This window comes from Dreissena polymorpha, chromosome 14 (assembly GCF_020536995.1).
Source record: "Dreissena polymorpha isolate Duluth1 chromosome 14, UMN_Dpol_1.0, whole genome shotgun sequence".
NCBI classification, from domain to species: domain Eukaryota; kingdom Metazoa; phylum Mollusca; class Bivalvia; order Myida; family Dreissenidae; genus Dreissena; species Dreissena polymorpha.
The window spans coordinates 68,702,215-68,727,099 of record NC_068368.1 but is presented as its reverse complement, the minus strand read 5'-3'; the positions used below and the strand labels follow the sequence as shown (position 1 = coordinate 68,727,099).

General features: G+C 38.3%; 1 protein-coding gene across 4 annotated transcripts in view; it reads right to left on the bottom strand.

Moving 5' to 3' along the window:
- Positions 1 to 24,885, bottom strand: part of LOC127858381 (inner centromere protein A-like) — a 64,357-nt gene that overhangs the window by 13,588 nt on the left and 25,884 nt on the right. For all 4 annotated transcript variants that reach the window (XR_008038867.1, XM_052395473.1, XM_052395472.1 and 1 more), the window contains exons 2-5: positions 22,353 to 22,504; positions 13,090 to 13,246; positions 12,040 to 12,543; positions 142 to 2,108 (exon numbers count right to left, since the gene is read on the bottom strand). Coding sequence is in view for 3 of the 4 variants with exons in the window: in XM_052395473.1 (XP_052251433.1) it covers positions 142 to 2,108; positions 12,040 to 12,543; positions 13,090 to 13,246; positions 22,353 to 22,430 (2,706 nt within the window). In the remaining variant the exon portion in view is untranslated. The remainder of the gene's footprint in view (positions 1 to 141; positions 2,109 to 12,039; positions 12,544 to 13,089; positions 13,247 to 22,352; positions 22,505 to 24,885) is intronic.

Below are 24,885 nucleotides of genomic sequence, written 5' to 3'. Positions count from 1 at the left end.
ATATATGACTAGTACCTGTTTATCAGACAACTTAGCCTCACAATATCTGCCTAGTACATGTTTATCAGACAACTTAGCCTCACAATATCTGCCTAGTACATGTTTATCAGACAACATAGTCTAAGAATATCTGCCTAGTACCTGTATATCAGACATATGTTCCTGACTGTGGGTCCTTGGCGACACAGGCAGCTTGGCGTACTGCACTATTGTGTTTCCTGAACCCTCTTCAGAGGATCTGCCCGGTGACATCTGTCTCTGTACAGTTGATGCAGGAATCTTTGTTGGAGTAACTGTTCCATGTTGAGTCTTTGTTGGAGTAACGGTCCCTTGGAGTCTTTGATGGAGAGCTTGTCGTGGCGAGGCACCCGAAGTGTTTGAGCTCATTGAGGATGTGAACTGATGTCTTGGTTGACCCGGATAGCTGGATTTGGGGGATTGAAACCTGTGCTGTGGATAGCTTGGTACCTGTGTAGACATGGGGACATATTCTTCAGCAGGGTTGACTGGTTCTACATATGGATTGAGACCTTCATACTGATAATGACTTTCATCTTGGTAAAGCTTTTGTTTGATCGAAGTCCCACGTGATTTGGGTGTTGATTCGTCGTCTTCATCGGGAATTATAATGGGGATGCCTTTTGAGATTAAATTGTCGATGAAGTTGCCTCCCTTTGCAGGAGTCCCTTGCTGACTTGATCGTCTTCCTTGTAAACTGGTTGGGGTACTTTGTTTGCCAGCACTTGAGGCACTGGGAGTTCTTTGGAGCCTGGGTGTTGCAGACTGCCCAGTTACTTGCTTTACTGGTGTCTTCTCAATACGGGCTTGCGATGTGGTATCTACTGCATCAAGATCAATTACTATAGCATTTGGGTTCACACTTTTTACAATGTTTGCTCTTTCACCACTTGGTTGTGATGATTTATTAGTGTTGGTTTCCAAATTGGTACTAGTTCTATCACTGTTTGCTCTTTGAATCTGTTTTCTTAGTTCAGTTTGTTTGTGTTGTTGTACGCTTATTTCAGCTTGTTTTACCTGCTCATTTTTATCCTGTTCATGTTTGGACATACCTACACTCTGAGCATTATTAACAGGTTCAGACTCAAGTGCTGTCTGAGTTTCAACACTTACCCTCTCACCAGAATCAATGTGACTTTCATCCTCACATCCGACACTGTGATCCTCAATTCTGACACTGTCAATCTCATTGCACTCTGCCTGAACTTCTTGTAACAACTTTTCATACCGGGATTCTCTTTCATCTTCCACAGCCTTATGATAGTTCTGAACCTGTTCATCTTCACTGAAGTCTGTTCTAGCACTATTGATGATAGTTTTCCTATAATTGTTAACATGTTTGGTAATGTTAACATCCATGTTATTGTCATTACTTTTCTCAGATTCATTTATTTCAATCTCAGATTTCTCTTTGGTCCCTACTGTTTTCCTTTTTCCAATTTTCCTGGGGCTTAGGTGTTTTGTTTGTATTTCCTTTACCATATGTTTTATCTCTTTAACTGATTTAGATGCTGATTCCTGTAACTTAGCTGTAGTTTGTTCCAACAGTGCATCCTCTTCCTCAAAATCCATTTCTACAGACTGATTTTCTATTTCATTTACATCTTCCCTACTTTCATCTACTTTATCTCCATCTTTAGACAGGCGAGATTCTCCTATAGTTCCAGTGTCTTTATCCTTACATTTATCAGACATAGAATGCTCACACTTGTTTCTATCCATATGTCCATTGTCTTTTAAAGCAACATCACTGTTACCTTTACTACACTCATCATTTTCAATACTATCCTTTTCAATTGCTTCAACATATCCGGTTGATTTTCCAGTCCTCTGAACTACTTCAGTCTCATCATACACGTCTGTGTCACACTCCTCAGATTCACCTTCCTTCGTTACTCGTACACCTTTATAAGCCCCTGTCTGTCTATCCATCTCCTTGTCAGTAGCTTTCTCACTGTTAACATTAAGGTCTCCATCATCAGCAACTGTTTCCATTTGTTTTTTTGTCTGCTTTCCCTTGCTTGCTGATCGTCTTCCCTTTCTGCCCTTACGTTTTCCTGGTGAGCGTCTTTTTGCTGCAGTTTTCTTCACTGAAAAGGAACATGCATATTAATACCACAGTCCACTTAAGCATGAATGTATATGTATACTTTATCTTATTCATTACGTGAGTTCATACTTGTGTCAAAATGACAATATCTCTATCTGCTGAGATTAAATATGCACTTGACAATAGAATAAACTATTTATGAATAAACTAGGAATTTTACATGCAAATGACTCGTTCTGTAAAATAACAAGAGGGCCAAGATGGCCCTAGTTCGCTCACCTGAGAGGAGTCGGTTCATTCAATCTTTACCAAATGTCAAACTTGACCTGGATATTGTCCAGACAAACATCCAGGTCAAGTTTCATAATTATTTCATCTGCGAGTCATGATCAATGTACCTATGAAGTTTCATGATCCTAGGCGTAAGCATTCTTGAGTTATCATCCGGAAACCATTTTTCTAAGTTGAGTCACCGTGACCTTGACAGCCATTGTGTGAATACGTTTTTTGGCACTGTGACCTTGACCTTTGACCTAGTGACCTGATAATCATTAGGGGTAAACTGCGAGTCATGATCATTGTACCTATGAAGTTTCATGATCCTAGGCATAAGCATTCTTGAGTTATCATCCAGAAACCCATTTACTAATTCAGGTCACGGTGACCCTGACCTTAGACCTAGTGACCTGAAAATCAATAGGGGTCATCTTCGAGTCATGATCATTGTACCTATGAAGTTTCATGATCCTAGGCATAAGCGTTCTTGAGTTATCATCTGGAAACCATTTTACTATTTCGGGTCACCGTGACCTTGACCTTTGACCTAGTGACCTGAAAATCAATAGGGGTCATCTACGAGTTATGATCAATGTACCTATCAAGTTTCATGATCCTAGGCCTAAGCGTTCTTGAGTTATCATCCGGAAACCATTTCACTATTTTGGGTCATCGTGACCATAACCTTTGACCTAGTGACCTGAAAATCAATAGGGGTCATCTACGAGTTATGATCAATGTACCTATGAAGTTTCATGATCCTAGGCCAAAGCGTTCTTGATTATCATCCGGAAACCATTTTACTATTTCTGATCATTGTGACCTTGACCTTTGACCTAGTGACCTGAAAATCAATAAGGGTTATCTGCGAGTCATGAGCAATGTACCTATGAAGTTTCATGATCCTAGGCATAATAGTGCTGCAACAATACGCCAAAAACCGTATTGCAATATATTGTCAGTTCAAAAACCCGTATTGCAATATATTGCAATATATTGCTTACTTGTACCAAAATTTTCACTTGCCAATTACCCGATAATCCCGTATATTCCAGTTTTAAAGCAAATTCTGGTATATATTTAATATAAATATGCTCAAGAATAACAAGAAACACAAACATTCGCAAATTTTCTTAAGTATCAAATACATTTTGGCATTCGTTACTATTTAAAGATGTGATGAAATAACGTTCAACCGGGGCGTTTTTTTCCACTGAACACGCGTAATTCACCTGACGTGATGTTCCCGTTTTTATACAACACAAAATACACCCATACTTTCCATGCCACGTTCTTCATGTCTGTATAATTTTTGCGCGCTTTTTATTGAGACAAAGGATAAAGCACTTTTTATTTGACGCTAGAATTTTTTATTGTCGCATTAGCATTAAAATTTGGAAGCGTAATTCCAAAGTTCGGAATACAAATTTAATAATGCTCAATTCAGAATCGAACAGAACATTTACAGCTGTGCGCAATTAATTCAAAGATAATCTGTTCAAAAGCATTGAACGAATGCTCCGATGTAACAACGCTACTCTGTATAATACACTTTCAAAATGCTATTTTTACGGATTTTTTTTTACACTGCTTTGTTTTGTTTACCTTGTTATCATTATTTCGAATGGCATTTCTGGACGAAATGTGAATGAATTTTAGTAAAATGTTCGTACCGGTATAATATCGTATCGCAATACAATAAGCGAATTGCGTATTGCGATATATACCGATAAACCGGTATATTGTTGCAGCACTAAGGCATAAGCGTTCTTAAGTTATCATCCGGAAACCAGTTTACTGCTTTGGGTCACCCTGACCTTGACCTTTGACCTAGTGACCTGAAAATCTATAGGGTTCATCTGCAAGTCATGATCAATGTATCTTTGAAGTTTCATGATCCTAGGCATAAGTGTTCTTGAGTTATCATCCGGAAACCATTTTACTATTTCAGGTCATCATGACCTTGACCTTTGACCTACTGACCTGAAAATCAATAGGAGTCATCTGCGAGTCATGAAGTTTCATGATCCTTGGCATAAGCGCTCTTGAGTTATCATCTGGAAACCATCTGGTGGACAGACGGACCAACATGAGCAAAACAATATACCCCCTCTTCTTCAAAAGGGGGGGGGGGGCATAATGAGAAACTGCCCCCCTACCAGCAGCCACGTTATTCAACTGACCGGAACACTTTTGAACTCAAGTCTCGTATCAAGAAAACAAATGTTCTGAGCAAATTTCATGAAAATTCGGCCAAAAATGTGACTTCTACTGTGTTCATATGTTTTTACTATATACATTTAGAGAAAAATGCCCCGCCCACTGGCGGCCATGTTTTTTCATCGATCCCTACCATTTTCACACTCTTCCGAGATGTCAATAAAACCAATGTTTTGACCAACTTTCATGATGATTGGGCAAAAATTGTGACTTCTAGAGTGTTTACAAGGTTTCTCTATAGCCAAATCGGGAAAACTGCCACTATATACATATAGAGAAAAATGCCCCGCCCACTGGCGGCCATGGTTTTTTTACCGATCTTGACCATTTTCGAACTTGTCCGAGACATCAATTGAACCAATGTTTTGACCAACTTTCATGATGATTGGGCAAAAAAATGTGACTTCTACTGTGTTCACTATATACATATAGAGAAAAATGCCCCGCCCACTGGGGGCCATGTTTTTTCACTGATCCCGACCATTTTCACACTCGTCCGAGATATCAATAAAACCAATGTTTTGACCATTTTTCATGATGATTTGGCAAAAAATGTGACTTCTAGAGTGTTTACAAGGTTTCTCTATAGCCAATTAGGGAAAACTGCCACTACATACATATTGAGAAAAATGCCCCGCCCACTGGCGGCCATGTTTTTTCACCGATCTCGACCATTTTCGAACTCGTCCGAGACATCAATTGAACCAATGTTTTGACCAACTTTCATGATTATTGGGCAAAAATTGTGACTTCTAGAGTATTTACAAGGTTTCTCTAAAGCCAAATAAGGAAAACTGCCCCGCCCACTGGCGGCCATGTTTTTCAACAGATCGGAACCACTTTCGAACTCAACCAAGATATCATTAAGACAAACATTTTGACAAAGTATCATGAAGATTGGGCATGAAATGTGACTTCTACAGTGTTTACAAGGTTTTTCTTTTTTTGACATAGTGACCTAGTTTTTGACCAGGCACAACCCAGTTTCGAACTTGGCCGAGATTTCATTGGGACAAAGCTTCTGACCAAGTTTCATGAAGATGGGACAAGAAATGTGGCCTCTAGAGTGTTTACGAGCAAATGTTTAGCGACGGACGGACGGACAAAGACCGGTCACAAAAGCTCAGGTGAACTAAAAACTTAATGCGCATGCAGAAATGTCATCTCATATTTATCATTCATTTTGATTCAAGTTTTGGAAGTCTTTTCTTAACCATAAAGTAAAGTCTAGGCAGAAAATGTTGTCCCTGATTAGCCTGTGCAAACTGCACAAGCTAATCAAGAACCACCCTTTAAGTTCATGCAATAAGTCCAATTTTCCCAAAACGTGGCTCAAATATGCATGGCAACTATTGTGAACTGGCAAATAGAAAAATATTTTATGAATTTAAAAATGACTGTGTAAAGAAATATAAAAAATTTTCTTTGAAATTAATAATATTCAATACAACTCATACCGGTAATTTTTTTATTCCAATAATATTCAACAGACAGTTTGGTTAAAGAGATGAGATCGTAGAGAAAACATTTTGATCCTGTGTGTGTTTTTTCAGTGATTTTTTTAACTCCATGTTCTGATATTCTAGCCAGAAGCCTGAACAGACTGATACAAAGATGCAGGCACAAATGAGTCTTGCCAGAAGCCTGTACAGACTGATACAAAGATGCAGGTACAAATGAGTCTAGCCAGAAGCCTGATCAGACTGATACAAAGATGCAGGTACAAATGAGTCTAGCCAGAAGCCTGAACAGACTGATACAAAGATGCAGGTACAAATGAGTCTAGCCAGAAGCCTGAACAGACTGATACAAAGATGCAGGTACAAAAGAGTCTAGCCAGAAGTCTGAACAGACTGATACAAAGATGCAGGTACAAATGAGTCTAGCCAGAAGTCTGAACACACTGATACAAAGATGCAGGTACAAATGAGTCTAGCCAGAAGTCTGAACACACTGATACAAAGATGCAGGTACAAATGAGTCTAGCCAGAAGTCTGAACAGACTGATACAAAGATGCAGGTACAAATGAGTCTAGCCAGAAGCCTGAACAGACTGATACAAAGATGCAGGTACAAATGAGTCTAGCCAGAAGCCTGAACAGACTGATACAAAGATGCAGGCACAAATGAGTCTAGCCAGAAGCCTGAACAGACTGATACAAAGATGCAGACACAAATGAGTCTAGCCAGAAGTCTGAACAGACTGATACAAAGATGCAGGTACAAATGAGTCTAGCCAGAAGTCTGAACAGACTGATACAAAGATGCAGGTACAAATGAGTCTAGCCAGAAGTCTGAACAGACTGATACAAAGATGCAGGCACAAATGAGTCTAGCCAGAAGTCTGAACAGACTGATACAAAGATGCAGGTACAAATGAGTCTAGCCAGAAGCCTGATCAGACTGATACAAAGATGCAGGTACAAATGAGTCTAGCCAGAAGCCTGAACAGACTGATACAAAGATGCAGGTACAAATGAGTCTAGCCAGAAGTCTGAACAGACTGATACAAAGATGCAGGCACAAATGAGTCTAGCCAGAAGCCTGAACAGACTGATACAAAGATGCAGGTACAAATGAGTCTAGCCAGAAGTCTGATCAGACTGATACAAAGATGCAGGTACAAATGAGTCTAGCCAGAAGCCTGATCAGACTGATACAAAGATGCAGGCACAAATGAGTCTAGCCAGAAGCCTGAACAGACTGATACAAAGATGCAGGTACAAATGAGTCTAGCCAGAAGCCTGAACAGACTGATACAAAGATGCAGGTACAAATGAGTCTAGCCAGAAGTCTGAACACACTGATACAAAGATGCAGGCACAAATGAGTCTAGCCAGAAGCCTGAACAGACTGATACAAAGATGCAGGTACAAATGAGTCTAGCCAGAAGTCTGAACACACTGATACAAAGATGCAGGCACAAATGAGTCTAGCCAGAAGTCTGAACAGACTGATACAAAGATGCAGGTACAAATGAGTCTAGCCAGAAGCCTGAACAGACTGATACAAAAATGCAGGTACAAATGAGTCTAGCCAGAAGTCTGAACAGACTGATACAAAGATGCAGGTACAAATGAGTCTAGCCAGAAGCCTGAACAGACTGATACAAAGATGCAGGTACAAATGAGTCTAGCCAGAAGTCTGAACAGACTGATACAAAGATGCAGGTACAAAAGAGTCTAGCCAGAAGCCTGAACAGACTGATACAAAGATGCAGGTACAAATGAGTCTAGCCAGAAGCCTGAACAGACTGATACAAAGATGCAGGTACAAATGAGTCTAGCCAGAAGCCTGAACAGACTGATACAAAGATGCAGGTACAAATGAGTCTAGCCAGAAGCCTGAACAGACTGATACAAAGATGCAGGTACAAATGAGTCACACTCTTTTAGAACAATGGCCTTAATGCATATGGGTGTTGCTGCCTCAGACTAGCCTGTGAAATCTGCACAGGCTTATCTAGGGCAGCACTTTCAGCCTAGACTTGATTTTCATTCAGAAGAGACTAAATTGAAACTTAACACAGGGGTTTCTCTAGCCCTTTTGGGAAAACTGAGTATGCTCAAATTGAGATTTTAATAATTGATAATAGTGACAAATTTGGGAATTATTTATCCACAAATAAGACTAAATTTAAGTTATATATTTTGTAGGATGTTTAAAAAAATAAAGTTGAGATATAGTCTAATAATCATAAGTCATAGGAGACTTCTGTCTTTAAAAAAAAAAAAATTTTTTTTTTTGGAAATTGGGATTTTTTAATAATTTCGCTTTGGGATTGGGTCTGTTTGCTTTGGAATCGGGTCTTTTTTACGGCCTTTTTTACATAGCAGAAAACCCCCTGAAACATTACACAAACTATTCTGGGATGATACATTAGCCCTTTCAGTGCTGGAACCAAATTTTGAAGGCCTTTGCAAACAGTTTGGATCCAGATGAGACGCCACAGAACGTGGCGTCTCATCAGGATCCAAACTATTTGCTATTCTGATAGTGTTCTAAAAAAAAATAGAAGAAAATGCTAATTTAAGAAATTCAGCAGACGACATTTTAGCAGACGACAAATTTCCCAGCATGCATCAGACCAAGGATAATTTGCACATACAAGTATATCATGAAAAGCCCAAACATTGTTTACACTATATTACATACAGATACTGGCAAAGCAAATAATTGAAAGACAAACATAGTCATGTGATTTAGGGTAAATACCTATTGTCAAGAATAAATATATTATTGTACAAAAATGTATCAACCAATAAACCCTTGTAATGGCATTTTAATTGAATTCCTATGCATCAGAACTCCTAATTTTAATTTATTGACTAATATCAACCATGTTTTTCAACCAACCAGCATCATTTTTAAACTCATCCAAGATATTATTGGGATGAATCTTCTGACCAAGTTTCATGAAGATCGGACAGTAAATGTGGCCTCTAGAGTGTTAACAAGATTTTACTATAGCCATATTAGGAAAAATGCCCCGCCCCTTGGAAGCCATTTTTTTCAAGCAAACATAATTATTTTTGAACTCATCCAAGATATCATTGAGACCAATCTTCTGACCAAATTTCATGAAGATTGGACAATAAATCTGGCCTCTAGAGTGTTAACAAGGTTTACTATAGCCATATATAGCCATAGAAGGAAAAATACCTCGCCCCTGGTGGCCATGTTTTTAAAGCAACCAAAACCATTTTCAAACTCATCCAAGATATTATTGGGACAAATCTTCTGACCAAGTTTCATGATGATCGGAAAATAAATGTGACCTCTATAGTGTTAACAAGGTTTTACTATAGCCATATAAGGAAAATGGCCCCGCCCCTGTGGTGGCCATGTTTTTTAACCAACCGGCATCATTTTTAAACTCGTCCAAGATATTATTGGGATGAATCTTCTGACCGAGTTTCATGAAGATCGGACAATAAATGTGGCCTCTAGAGTGTTAACAAGATTTTACTATAGCCTTATAACGAAAAATGCCCCGCCCCTTGGCGGCCATGTTATTCAAGCAAACGTAACCATTTTCGAACTCATCCAAGATATCATTAAGACAAATCTTCTGACCAAATTTCATCAAGATTGGACAATAAATGTGGCCTCTAGAGTGTTAACAAGGTTTTACTATAGCCATATAAGGAAAAATGCCCCGCCCCCTGGTGGCAATGTTTTTCAACTAACCGGCATCATTTTCCAACTCGTCCAAGATATTATTGGGATGAATCTTCTGACCAAGTTTCATTAAAATTGGACAATAAATGTGGCCTCTAGAGTGTTAACAAGATTTTACTATAGCCATATATAGCCATAAAAGGAACAAGATGTGTTTGTGAAACACAATGTCCCCCTATATATGACCTTGACCTTGTGAAGGATGACCTTGACCTTGTGAAGGATGACCTTGACCTTTCACCACTCAAAATGTGCAGCTCCATGAGATACACATGCATGCCAAATATCAAGTTCCTATCTTCAATATTGCAAAAGTATTCATAAAATAAGCGATTTGGGCCACATATATTTGACCTCTGACCTTGAAGGATGACCTTGGCCTTGACCATTCACCACTCAAAATGTGCAGCTCCATGAGATACACATGCATGCCAAATATCAAGTTGCTATCTTCAATATTGCAAAAGTATTTATAAAATAAGCGATTTGGGCCACATATATTTGACCTCTGGCCTTGAAGGATGACCTTTACCTTGACCTTTCACCACGCAAAATGTGCAGCTCCATAAGATACACATGCATGCCAAATATCAAGTTGCTATCTTCAATATTGCAAAAGTATTTATAAAATAAGCGATTTGGGCCACATATATTTGACCTCTGGCCTTGAAGGATGACCTTGACCATTCACCACTCAAAATGTGCAGCTCCATGAGATACACATGCATGCCAAATATCAAGTTGCTATCTTCAATATTGCAAAAGTATTCATAAAATGAGCGATTTATGCCACATATATTTGACCTCTGACCTTGAAGGATGACCTTGACCTTTCACCACTGAAAATGTGCAGCTTCATGAGATACACATGCATGCCAAATATGAAGTTGCTATATTCAATATAGCAAAAGTTATTGCAAAATGTTAAAGTTGGCGCAAACAGACCAACAGACAGGGCAAAAACAATATGTCTCCCACTACTATAGTGGGGGACATAATAAAAATGCCCCGCCCCTTGGCAGCCATGTTTTTCAAGCAAAGGTTACCATTTTTGAAATCATCAAAGATATCAGTGGGACAAATCTTCTGAGCAAGTTTCATGAAGATCGGAAAATAAATGTGGCCTCTAGAGTGTTAACAAGGTTTTACTATAGCCATATAAGGAAAAATGCCTCGCCCCCTGGCGGCCATGTTTTTCAACCAACTGGCATCATTTTCGAACTTGTCCAAGATATTATTGGGATGAATCTTCTGACTAAGTTTAATGAAGATCAGACAATAAATGTGGCCTCTAGAGTGTTAACAAGATTTTACTATAGCCATTTTTAGCCATATAAGGAAAAATGCCCCGCCCCTTGGCAGCCATGTTTTTCAAGCAAACGTAACCATTTTCAAACTCATCCAAGATATCATTAAATCCAATCTTCTGACCTAATTTCATGAAGATTGGACCATAAATTAGGCCTCTAGAGAGTGAAGAAGGCAAATGTTGACTCACACAACGGACAACGCACGACGGACAAAAGGCGATCACAAATGCTCACCATGAGCACGTTGTGCTCAGGTGAGCTAAAAAGTATAAAAAAATTCTAAATGGGACCTAAAAATTCCAAATTGAAGGCTTCCAAATTTTTTTTTAACAAAATACATTATTTTTTTAGATTTCACCATTTTGTTCCCATCCAGCCATATCAATTTAACCTTATTAAAAATAATACTGAAAACCACCTCTATTCTAAATTTGAAGCATTTTTTTAAGCAAAACAGCAAAAACACTAATTTCCCAACTGTCAAAACGCTGTGAATTTTCCCAATTTAAAGGAACCCGCCCCCATTCCCAAAATGGTGAAAAAACACTGATTGATCCACCAATTTAACACAAACACATAGGAAAATGACCAAAACACATTCATATCACTTTTTCTAAAATACAAAATTTACAAATTAATGTGTCTACAAAAACGTCATTATTTAGCAAACAAGAGCTGTGTTTGTGAAACACAATGCCCCCTACTGCGCCGCTTTGAAGCCATATATTTGACCATTGACCTTGAAAGATGACCTTGACCTTTCAGCACTCAAAATGTGCAGCTCCATGAGATACACATGCATGCCAAATATCAAGTTGCTATCTTCAATATTGCAAAAGTTATTACCAAGTTAAAGTTTAAGCAAACAAACCAACAAACAGACAGGGCAAAACAATATGTCCCCCAGTATAGACTGGGGAACATTAAAATGAAATTTAATGCCAAGTAATATGAATGATTTAAAGTATTAATTGTGAAAACTACCATTATTTTCATCGCTGGTGAAGCTAGACTCCTGGACCTCTTCTGTTACTGTGTTATTCTCCATCGGTTCCTGTTTGATGACCCGTTCTCCAAGCGACATTGACACACTCCGCTCAGATCTCTCTGCCTTGTGGCTCTCTACGAACCCAATCTCCTGGTCCCTACCCCCTGATCCCCATGCAGCGTCTCCCTTTCCTGTTTCTATCCCAGCCCGCTTGCCTGCTTCAACCCCAGTGTGGTTTCCTGCTTCATTCCCACGGCAATTGTCTGCCTGTCCTGCTTTAACCCCAGTTCGGTTTCCTACTTCATTCCCTGGGCAATTGTCTCCCTTCCCTGCTTCAACCCCAGTCAGGTTTCCTACTTGCTCCCCAGCTTGGTCCTGGAAAAGCAGATGAGATGTCCACGTGAGGAACGTATCTGACGCACGTCTGTGTAGACGCCTTCTGGCCAGGATCCCACTGGGATCATCTTGCTGGTCCCCTGTTAGTTCATTTAGCTGGTTTTCTGAAAATCGAGAATATAAAATAAACACAAATATACCGCTTTAAAATGTATGCACTTATAGGCGCCAGTGAAGAAGCTGAAAGCTATGCAGGCTTTGAAACTATGTATTTAATCATATACTGCTGAGTAGATGTCTAAACTTACATCAAAATCAAGTCATGAGAATAAGACAAGACTATCTACAGGAAAGTAAACCCCCTGCTTTGATTCTTTTGACTTTTAAGTGGGATCTTCAGTGGTGTTACTGCTTCATGTCTTTTGCAAATAGCCTCATTGTGATAGACATGTAACATTTTACCACTTAGATACGTAAAACGGTATTTTCCCGCATTTGTAGTCCCTTAGAAAGTTATCTTTAATATAAGTGCTTTCTTACAAGATTTATGTTTTTTAAAGCTTCATCTCCAAATCATACTGAGGAGCAACAAACATTTACTCGCAGGCTGTTCTGGTTTTATGCTGTTTGCACATAGCCATTTTAACTTTGCTTCTGAGTGGGAAAGGGTTAAAGGGTTAATTCCACTATGACAAGGCAGGTCTACGTACTCTGGAGACAGAAGTTGAGGAACTGTGTCTTCACGTCATCATTGTTTTCTAGGAACAGAGCACCAAAGTCCGATCCAAGATAGCTGAGAGTGCCGTCTGCTACGCTGGCAGTGAGAATGACAGACTCCTCATCTGTGTGCTCAGCCAGCTGCTCCACCTGCAGAAAATCCAAATAGACATCACATAGATATCACATTTAAAATATCACACAGATATCACATGAAGAATATCACATATATAGCACATACCGAATACCAAACCTTTATTGCATACATATTATCATACACATATCACATGCAGAATATCCCACACATACATCAAACGCAGTATATTCCACACATATATCATATGCAATATATCCCACACATATATCACACGCAGTATATTCCACACATATATCACATGCAGTATATCCCACACATATATCACACGCAGTATATCCCACACATATATCACATGCAGTATATCCCACACATATATCACATGCAGTATATCCCACACATTTATCACATGCAGTATATCCCACACATATATCACATGCATAATATCTTACACATATATCACATGCAGTATATCCCACACACATATCACATGCAGTATATCCCTCACATATATCACATGCATTATATGCCACACATATATCACACGCAGTATATCCCACATGTATAACAAGCATAAGATAACACACATATCTGATGCAGAATATCACACTAGATCATGTACAGAATATCAAACACATAATTATAAGCTGCAAAATATCACTGGAGACTATCAGACAACAGAAATCACATGCAGTATTTCACATCTAGAATATCACACACATTGTACCGTAATAACACATACATAAACGTAGACAAATTCTATATCAGATTTATTTAAGTTTTATCTCTGCTTATTAACACAACACAACGTTTTCAAATGTTTGTCAAATTCATGACTAGAAATGGCGCGGCAGAGGCCGACGCGTATCCCTACGCCGCAAGCTACCATGACTGTGTTTAAGTTTCAAGGTTCTAGTGATAATAGTGAAGGAGGAGATAGTGGCCAAGACGGATGGACAAAATGGTAATTTTGGGTGGGTGTGACCTATGTGGGCGGGGCCCTGGGGTGGGTAATGTGGCTTGGATTTTAATTCTGCTGAAATAGCTTGGGATCTTGACAACCAAACCGGCTTACATTTTAATTAGGCTGAAATTGGTCAGGATCTTGACCACCAAACTGGCTTGGATTTTAAAAAGGCTGAATCGCTTGGGGTGTTGACCACAGAACTGGCTTAGATTTTAACTATGCTGAAAAAGCTTGGTATCTTGACCACCATACTGGCTTGGATTTTAATGATGATGAAATAGCTTGGGATCTTGATCACCAAACTGGCATGTATTTTAACAAGAGGGCCAAGAGGCCCTAGTTCGCTCACCTGAGAGGAGTCGGTTCATTCAATCTTTAACAAACGTCAAACTTGATCTAGATATTGCCCAGACAAAAATCCTGGTCAAGTTTCAGGGCCCTCAATCTATTAAATCTGCCGCCAAAATTCCAGCAGTCCCCCACCTGAAAAGTATACTGTTTTCCCCTTTTGGGGGGAAAAATTCCCCCTAAAAAAAAAAAAATTTTTTTTTTAATAGAAAGATGTGTCTCATGATTATTATATCTTAATTCTATTTCAATTTAATCGTTGCAAACATACTAAATTATGAAAAATGCAATTAATATAGTGCAAACATGTACAAATGTAATAATGAGAGAGTAAGTAAAAAAATCCCCCAAATAGGGAAACGCCGCGAAAATTCCCCCTCCTAAGGGCTGTGACCCCTTCCCCCAAAGTAGTGTGAGGGCGCTGAGTTTTCATCATTATTGAACCAAAACTCTGGCGTATGGAGTGTTTTTGTTTTTGTAAGATTTCACCGGGTGACCTATATTTTGAGTTGACCCCCTAAACCAAACATCAAACTTTGCTTATAAAAATAAATATTATGACCAAGATTCTTAAAACCTGAAACAAAATTGTGACCTCTAGAGTGTTTACAAGGATTTTGTATAATATAATGAAAATTTGGACAATCTAAGGGCAATAATTATGGCATTAATTATGTGATTTTGCTCTTATCAAACTTGACTGAGATCTTTCAGCAACTTTGATAATGAATGCTTGAGAAATGTGAATGCTAGAGTGTTTACAAACCAAATGTGGACGGGCAGACGGCGGACAAAGACCAATCATTTAACCTCACCTGAGCAATCAGGTGAGCTAAAAAGTGTGTTTCACCCATCTGAGCCATTTTCCAACTTGTCACAGAAATCAATAAAACCAATGTATTGACTAAGTTTCACGATGATTAGGCAAATAATGTGACTTCTATAGTGTTCGATCACAAGGTTTCTCTCTAGTCACATAAGGAAAACTGCCCCTCCCCCCTGGCATAAAACATATATAAAACCAATCTTTACACCAAGTTTCATGATGATTGGGCAAAAAATGTGACTTCTAGAGTGTTCACAAGCTTTTATTCCTATGTACAAATATAAGAAAACTCCCCCCCCCCCCCCGGCGGACATGTTATTCAACTGACCGGAACCATTTTCGAACTCAACTCTCATATAAAAGAAACAAATGTTCTGACCAAATTTCATGAAAATTGGGCAGAAAATGTGACTTCTAGAGTGTTCACATGTTTTCACTATATACATATAGAGAAAAATGCCCCGCCCACTGGCAGCCATGTTTTTTCACCGATCTGGACCATTTTCAAAATTGTCCAAGATATCAATAAAACCAATGATTTGACAAACTTTCATGATGATTGGGCAAAAATTGTGACTTCTAGAGTGTTTACCGTATTTTCCTTTGTATAGCGCGCACCCATGTATAGCGCGCAGGCTGTTTTATTTATGCAAAAATGGAGAAACAAATATTAAAAAACAATAAAACCACCAAATCGGCCGCCATTTTACTATTGCGCAATCCAGTAATCCGGGGCATTGGAAAGCTTAATTAAGCATTCAAAATAGGAAGCGTCATTATAATTAGGAGCATGGGTTGCATGGCACTATACTTTTCTGACAATTTTGTAATGTTCTAGCAGCAGATTAACAGTCCATGTGCATTTTGTGTAAAACGTGAGAAAATAAGAATTCATGTACATCGTGTCATTCTTCCTCGGGGAAAGCATGGGCTTTAAATTTGAATGCTGAATAAAAACTTCGTGGCGCATGGGATACAGGGCTACAGTTGTTGAGATATGTCAGTATTGACGTAAAACTGTTCATCTATTATGTTGGACAAGTTGGGTTATTGTTTGTCGCACTTCACAGGTGTGAATGTGATGAACAATGAAGGCACAAAAAACCTGCACCAAACTGGAAAACACTTAAGAAGCCCCTGTTCACACCTACGGTTACCTGCAAAAAAAACAAATACCTTAACCATTCCTTTACCAACCTAAGCTGCCTAATCGGACCAAAAATGGCCGTAGAAGTGCACAAACACAGATAAATAAATGTTCCCATACTTTATTCAAACATTGTATTTATTTTTTTTTACTAATGCTACCCCGTTCATATCTGCCGTTACCAACTTTTTGTTGTTTCGACAACGGCCCCTTCAGTCTGTAAGATTATAGGGTGTAGTTTTCTGGAATCAAACAAGATGCGTTTGTGAAACACAATGTCCCCCTATATGACGTTTGACCTTGTAGGATGACCTTGACATTGACCCTTCACCACTCAAAATGTGCAGCTCGATGAGATACACATGCATGTCAAATATAAAATTGCTAGCTTCAATATTGCAGAAGTTACATTACATGAGCAATTTTGACCCATATATTTGACCTAGAAGGATGACCTTGACCTTGACCTTTCACCACTCAAAATGTGCAGCTCCATGAGATACACATGCATGCCAAATATCAAGTTGCTATCTTCAATATTGCAAAAGTGTTCATAAAAAAGCGATTTGGGCCACATATATTTGACCTCTGACCTTGAAGGATGACCTTGACCTTTCACCACTCAAAATGTGCAGCTCCATAAGTTACACATGCATGCCAAATATCAAGTTGCTATCTTCAATATTGCAAAAGTATTCATAAAATAAGCAATTTGGGCCACAAATATTTGACCTCTGACCTTGAAGGATGACCTTGACCTTGACCTTTCACCACTCAAAATGTTGAGCTCCATGAGATACACATGCATGCCAAATATCAAGTTGCTATCTTCAATATTGCAAAAGTATTCATTAAATGAGCGATTTGGGCCACATATATTTGACCTCTGACCTTGAAGGATGACCTTGACCTTTCACCACTCACAATGTGCAGCTCCATGAGATACACATGCATGCCAAATATCAAGTTGCTATCTTCAATATTGCAAAAGTATTCATAAAATGAGCGATTTTTGCCACATATATTTGATCTCTGACCTTGAAGGATGACCTTGACCTTTCACCACTCAAACTGTGTAGCTTCATGAGATACACATGCATGCCAAATATGAAGTTGCTATCTTCAATATAGCAAAAGTTATTGCAAAATGTTAAAGTTGGCGCAAACCAACCAACCAACAGACCAACCAACCAACAGACCAACAGACAGGGCAAAAACAATATGTCCCCCACTTCTGCATGTATAGTGGGGGACATAAAAACCTGTTCTTTGTATTGAATATTATTATGTATTCTAAATGTTCATAACAGATATTCCAGTGGTATAATATAGCTGCTACAAAATGTTAAAAACAATTATGCATCTGATACAAATTAATTCTGAAGTAAAAATAGAAAACTACAAATTCCCCCATACTGTCGATCTCTATACCTACTCTGCGTTCTTTACAAGATGCTTTGACTTTAGAATCGGCATTGTCAACAACCCAAGTACTTCAAAAGCCACCCTTTCTGAAAAATGCACTTATTCGCTGGCATATTTCAACTTGTCAGCACCGTAATGGCATAATGCGTACAACAAAAACCGAAGTAGACCAATTGGCGGAAGATTAGTAGTAGTTGCCTCCCTTACGTTCTAAAACCTGTACCAACCCGTACCGATCCAGTACCTGCCCGTATCAACAGATCGGAACCGTCATAAATCATGAAAAAAACTACGACTTAGGACTCACGGAAATTAAATATTTTTATCCGTTTTTCAAGCACTTTTCCAGCCAAATTCAAGCACTCTTTAAGCATTGTTCAAGGCTATGGTTGATAAAAATAAGCACTTTTAAGCACTCCAGATCATTTTTAAGCACTTTTTAAGATGACCCTTGATTTTCAAGCACTTTTCAAGGTCTGTGCGAACCCTGATTTAGGAAAAATATATACTTTTTTCCATTGGGAATTGGCCCTATTACCAGACCTGATTTTGAATGAAAAAAACACAATAATCTCCTATGAAAAATAGTCTTAAAATATCACATAAATACTAGCCAACAGTTTATTATTTAAAAATGGAATAAGGCATCAAGCTTGGAATCACTTTGTTTAGTGAAATATTGTGGTTTACCACACAACACAGTTTCTATATACTATTTGAACATGCATGGCATGGACACAGTTTTCAAGGGGATGATAAACTGTGTCTATGCATGGCATGGACTACATTTACTACCATGTTAACATGTTATTTACTATTAACAATATTTCAAAACATTCATTTATCCCCTTTATTGTATTCAAAACATGGTTAGATAAGAGTTTATAACAAAAATTAAATTCTGAACTGCTTTAATCATTTGTGTCTAATATGATCCGCATGGTCCAAAGATGTCTTTTTTTGACCAGACATATGCAACTGACAATAATGTAAATTATCTGTTGGTATCGCAAACTGTTCTATGATAGCAAGTTTAAAACCTACACTGGCTATGCGCAGGGGTGGCGAAATCAAATGTCCGAGTTTCCTGAGCCGTACATTTGCTTTTCTGGGCAACTGATTTTTTTCAATTAAGTTGTCCGTGGACAACCAGTTTTTTAAAAGTCGGGTCGAGGAATAAAAAAAATACATTGTTTTAAAGCTGTAATTTAGTTTTACAAAACTGGATGTTGACACGCAATAACATTGTCAGAGCTATTTGCGGAGCAATCAAGCTAAAATACGGGCACTCTCCTGCAGAGTGATCTCCATTATTCTATAAGAGACCTGGAGCATGCCGCATTTTAAACATTAGGCCCGACTGTTAGACAGTGTACACACTGGTTTATTTACTTTTACAATCAGACGGAAATAAAACTATCAAACTAAGATAACCAAAACACAGTCTTAGTAACCTTGTTATTTGAGACGACTTTAACAGTAAAGATGGAACGTTTTTTTAAAAATCTTCAACAACGTAGCAGAAACACGAAGCTTTGAGCAGTCCATTCCCCAAAACAACTAAGAAAGATTATGATAAATAAACAAATCAGAACTTTTCAAGAAACTTGGCTAAAAGATTTTCCATGGTTACGAGTTGATGATAATCAAATTGCTGCATCTAAAATATGTAAGTAGTTCCCCCTTTTGGCCGATACGAAGTGTGGACTTTGTAACACTGGAATGACCTATGAAGTTTCATGATCCTAGCTAGAAATAAGCTTTCTATTACTATTTCAGGTCACCGTGACCTTGACCTTTGACCTAGTGACCTGAAAATCAATAGCGGTCATCTACAAGTCACGATCAATGTACCTTTGAAGTTTCATGATCCTAGGCCTAAGCATTCTTGAGTTATAATCCGGAAACCATTTTTCTAAGTTGAGTTTGCGAAAACATAACGAAAATCTAACAGTTATAGATAATTCTATTGATCTGAATTAAAGGATGATAATTAAACAATTAGTTACATGTCGAAGATGTTACACCTTTCTGTTCTTGATTGAAATTAAAATGTTATTAAATTACTTTGTTGTTTTTTACTCACAAACTATGCTATTGTAAAGTAAAATGTCAACCAATTAGTATATTAATTACGTATTTGCTAGGTTACTCGTTTTCATTTTCTGTGGTCAAACGATATGCACATTTTATTTCATGTTTTCGGATAAAGTATTTTTCGTCGATTATATTATAGTTTTGATGTTCTTTATACAAAAAATAGACTAACGAATACACGTGCGGTGCTACGGACAGTGCAGAAAAAATCTTTACCAATTTCCTTTCATGAGGCAGAAGACTTGGAGCTTTATTTGATAATTACCTTTCAGTTTGGTATATGTCGGAGTTCAATGTCCGAAAAAAAATACTAAAAGAAAATAAAATCCCTACCCACCCAAATTTACCTGGGTTGGGTTATGCCAAACAAACAATTTTTTAAGGATGGCCTTGGTAAAGCATTTGGAGATTAAAGACATTTTTTTCTGAAATAAATCACTTCTGTCTAGTTATCGATTTTTCCTGCTTGATGGCCCGATTTACAGGCGTTCTGATTCGCCGGAAAACTTGTAGAGGCAAATTTATTTTTGATGTAGGCAGATAAAATGATAGCCATTTTTTCTAGACAATTTTAAGAAATAATAGCCAGTTGGATTCAATAATCGCCATTGGCGATAAAGTCTGGCAGCAGCGTGAGCACTGGATTAAGAAAATGTGTGTGTCAATCAACTATGTAATAGTGTTTTCAGATACAAACAACAAATCATATTTCAAAATTTACACAGTGTTTTTTTACGGAAACAATTGTTAACAAGGGCTGTTTGTAAAACATGCATGCCCCCCATATGGGCTGTCAGTTGTAGTGGCAGCCATTGTGTGAATACATTTTTGGCACTGTGACCTTGACCTTTCACCTAGTGACCTGAAAATCAATAGGAGTCATCTGCGAGTCATGATCAATGTACCTATGAAGTTTCATGATCCTAGGCGTAAGCTTTCTTGAGTTATCATCCGGAAACCATTTTACTGTGTCCAGTCACCGTGACCTTTGACCTAGTGACCTGAAAGTCTATAGGGGTCATCTGCGAGTCATGATCAATGTACCTATGACGTTTCATGATCCTAGGCGTAAGCGTTCTTGAGTTATCATCCAGAAACCATTTTTCTAAGTTGAGTCACTGTGACCTTGACCTTTGACCTAGTGACCTGATAATCAATAGGCGTCATCTGCGAGTCATGATCAATGTACCTATGAAGTTTCATGATCCAAGGCATGAGCGTTCTTGAGTTATTATCCGGAAACCATTTTACTATTTTGGGTCACCGTGACCTTGACCTTTGACCTAGTGACCTAAAAATCAATATGGGTCATCTGCAAGTCATGATCAATGTACCTATGAAGTTTCATGATCCTAGGCATAAGCGTTCTTTAGTTATTATCCGGAAACCTTTTTACTGTTTCGGGTCATTGTGACCATGACCTTTAACCTAGTGACCTCAAAATCAATAGGGGTCATCTGCGAGTCGTGATCAATGTACCTATGAAGTTTCATGATCCTAAGCCCAAGCTTCTTGAGTTATCATCCGGAAACCACCTGGTGGACGGACCGACAGACCGACCAACAGACCGACCGACCGACATGTGCAAAGCAATATACCCCCTCTTCTTCGAAGGGGTGCATAATAAATTGGTCTTCTTGCAAAGATTTTTTTTTACAATATAATTGTTTGAAAATAGAAAAAGACAACATGCTTTGATTTATGAGTATGAGTGGAGCTTTAATCATATACATATGCATCATCTGCTTAATTATGTTTGTCACTCTCCACTGTTTACTGTAATAGCCAGTGGTTTTCTGCATCCTGGACTCGCAAAAACCTCTGGGGATGCAAAGTTTCGAATTATGCTTGTCCCAAAAATGCATTGAAATTTCTCAAAAAAATAATATTGTTTAACATTTGGACTCATTCTTTCAATTCTGGGACTAGATTTGCAAGTTATCGAGTCCCAGGACTCAGATGAGAAAATATGTAAAAATATCACTGAATAGCATGTAAGTATGAAGAAAGACATTGAAATTTGAAAGGTACATTAAATATATTATTATATCAAGCAGGGCATTTGCATGAATATTTAAATGGGTTTTTGATATTGATAACCAAGCCTTTAAAAATACCCATAATTCCCACTTTGAACATTTCACGATGCAATTTTCCCAAATATAAAAGGGTCTTACGCGCTTATTTTTCCCATTTTGGCCGGCACCGATACTTTTCCCAAATTTGGCAAAAAAAATTAGCTGGGAGGTACCCCTGAATTGGAATTCAGGCACATGGGTACAGTTGCACATAATGAAAATGGAGAAAGGCCTGATTCCCTGTATTTGGTACTTGACATCTGACTGTACTCACCAGAAGTTGTATTTGGCTTTTAAGAACAACTTTCAAGATAGTCTTAAAGCCAGGAATATCTTTAACATGTTCCATCATGCAGTGGTCGATTGAGTCACAGCATTAAACCATTCTTCCAAGAATCAGGGGTCTAGAAATCTCCTGGACGGGATCTATAAAAAAAAACACAAACATGTAAATAACATATACATTTAAAGTTATTGAAAGAGATTGATGACCCAAGTATTTCCCATTTAAGAGTAAAAGTTCGCATTCGAGAGTCATATTTCCAATTTAAAGGCTCTATAAAGGTGACGATCCGTAATTATTTACCGATTTTTTAATATTTTTTCCATATTTTATTTATAAAAATTATCAAAAAACAATATATAAATGCTATTGGAAATAACCACGTGATAATAACTATTTACTATGCATTAATACCGGTATGCCATGTAAAACCCGTGTTATAAGAAAGAGCGCAAAATTATTGCTGTCGTCTGCAATTACAAGCTCTACGCATGCAAAGCAAGACCCACCCAATCAAAGACCGGGGCATATCTGAAAGTTCTAACATTGTATACTGTTTATGCCAGTGCATGAAAATAAATATAAATGAAAAATAAAAAAAACATGAAATTATTTAATTTCAGGTAACAAATAATTTATTTAAATGTGACTTCATTGATAATTTAATACAGTCATTGTTGATACCTATAGATTCATGATAATGATTATGTCGTTCATTGAGCAAATAAGGTTATAATGTGGGTCGTTTTGTAGTGCTGAAATTTGGCTACTAATTTTTTTTCTTAGCGCCAACCTAGAGTATGAAATGTTACTGTGCAACTGTAAAGACTCAGTATATAACGCAAACTAAAACACATACTATAACGAAGCTTAATTTATTTCTCATTTACGTTATCTTGTTTTGGACAGCATAATCATCTAATATTAATGAAACCATGCGGTACTAGTTGAAGAGCATTAGACATAAAAAATATATTAGTATTTGCCGAAACTTAATTGTTAAATTTTCAGGAATACAGATTGCTTGATTTTTTGTGTTGCAATTAATAAAAACGTGAAATATGCGTATTATAGAATGAACAAACATACAAACCAATTATAATAAACAGTATCGCAAAATGCATAAATACTCAATATTCGTATTCGCATTTTTTTTGCGAAATTATGAACATAGAATTACTTTTTTGCTTTAAATTAACAGAACGGACACGGCTACGGATGGGGCGCGCGAGCATGTGACCATGCCGGAGTCTAGCGACATCGCTAAGAAGAGCGAAACGGATGCTAGCAAGTATGATAATAACGGCCATACGACTTGCTTTCTCGAAATATGGAAGATAGGCCGTTCGTGGCTTCGTTGTGAAACGGCCATAAGTGCCGATGGAAACAAGTTTAAGAATATGTTTTGTGCCTTGTGTGACAAGTGGTCTGTCGGAAATAACCATGTTGTGTGGACGAAAGTAGGATGCACATCAATACGTCTCGACGTCATTACGTTGTCACGAAGAATCTGCTCAGCACCAGTCTTGCATTTCTGCTGAGCTCAATAACTCTTCTCAGATCGACGCGATCAGCAGGGAAAGTGTTGTACTTTCTTGTTCAACACAATCTGCCGCATACTACGCTGTTCAAGCCGCTGGTGGACCTGTGCGTGGAGCTATGTGCTACGAACCTTTCCTACTTGAATAAAGCTATAAATGCGCAATATACAAGCCCGAGGATAGTTAACGAGTTCCTGCAGTGCCAGGCAGACACCGTTGAAGAAGAAGTTCGCCAGCGGGTACAAAACAGCGAGGTGTACGGATTGATGGTGGACGAATATACTGACGTCAGCAGTAGGAAACATCTTGCTATGGTAACGAAGTACGTGTACAACGGCGCAAGTAAATTGGCCTTCCTGCAAGATGTTCAGCTTTCGAATGGCACTGCTGCAGTCATCTATTCGTCCATCAGGGACTACCTGAAGATGGCCGACATTGATCTAGCAAAGATGACGTCGTTTGCCAGCAACGGGCCATCCGTTATGGTTGGGAAAAAAAAACGGAGTTGTGGCGCAGTTAAACAGAGACAATCCACGTGTAATCCCCGTGCACTGCATGAACCACAGACTACAACTGGCAGTGTCAAATGCATTTGGAAGTGTTAGGGCAATTGATTCAGTGGACGAACTGCTAACTGCCCTTTGAAAATATTACCACTACAGTACAATCAAGGCAGGAAGCTTGGACGCAATTCAAGATCTTATGCGAGAACTTGGTGACCTTGACACAAAACAGAATTTAAAAGTTAAAAAGGCGGTGCCCACCAGGTGGCTGAGCCATGAGAATGCCCTCCAATCAATCAGGAAGCTGTATGAAGCTATATGCATGGACCTGGAAAATGCCGTCACATCTGGCAGGGACAAGGCGCTGGGTGATAATGCTGGGGCTTCTGCGGGAGTGTTGTTGAAATTAATGAAACAGTACGACAAGCTGATCTACATTAACCTTCTGTGTGACATTTGCTCTGTGTTGTCCTGTTTAAC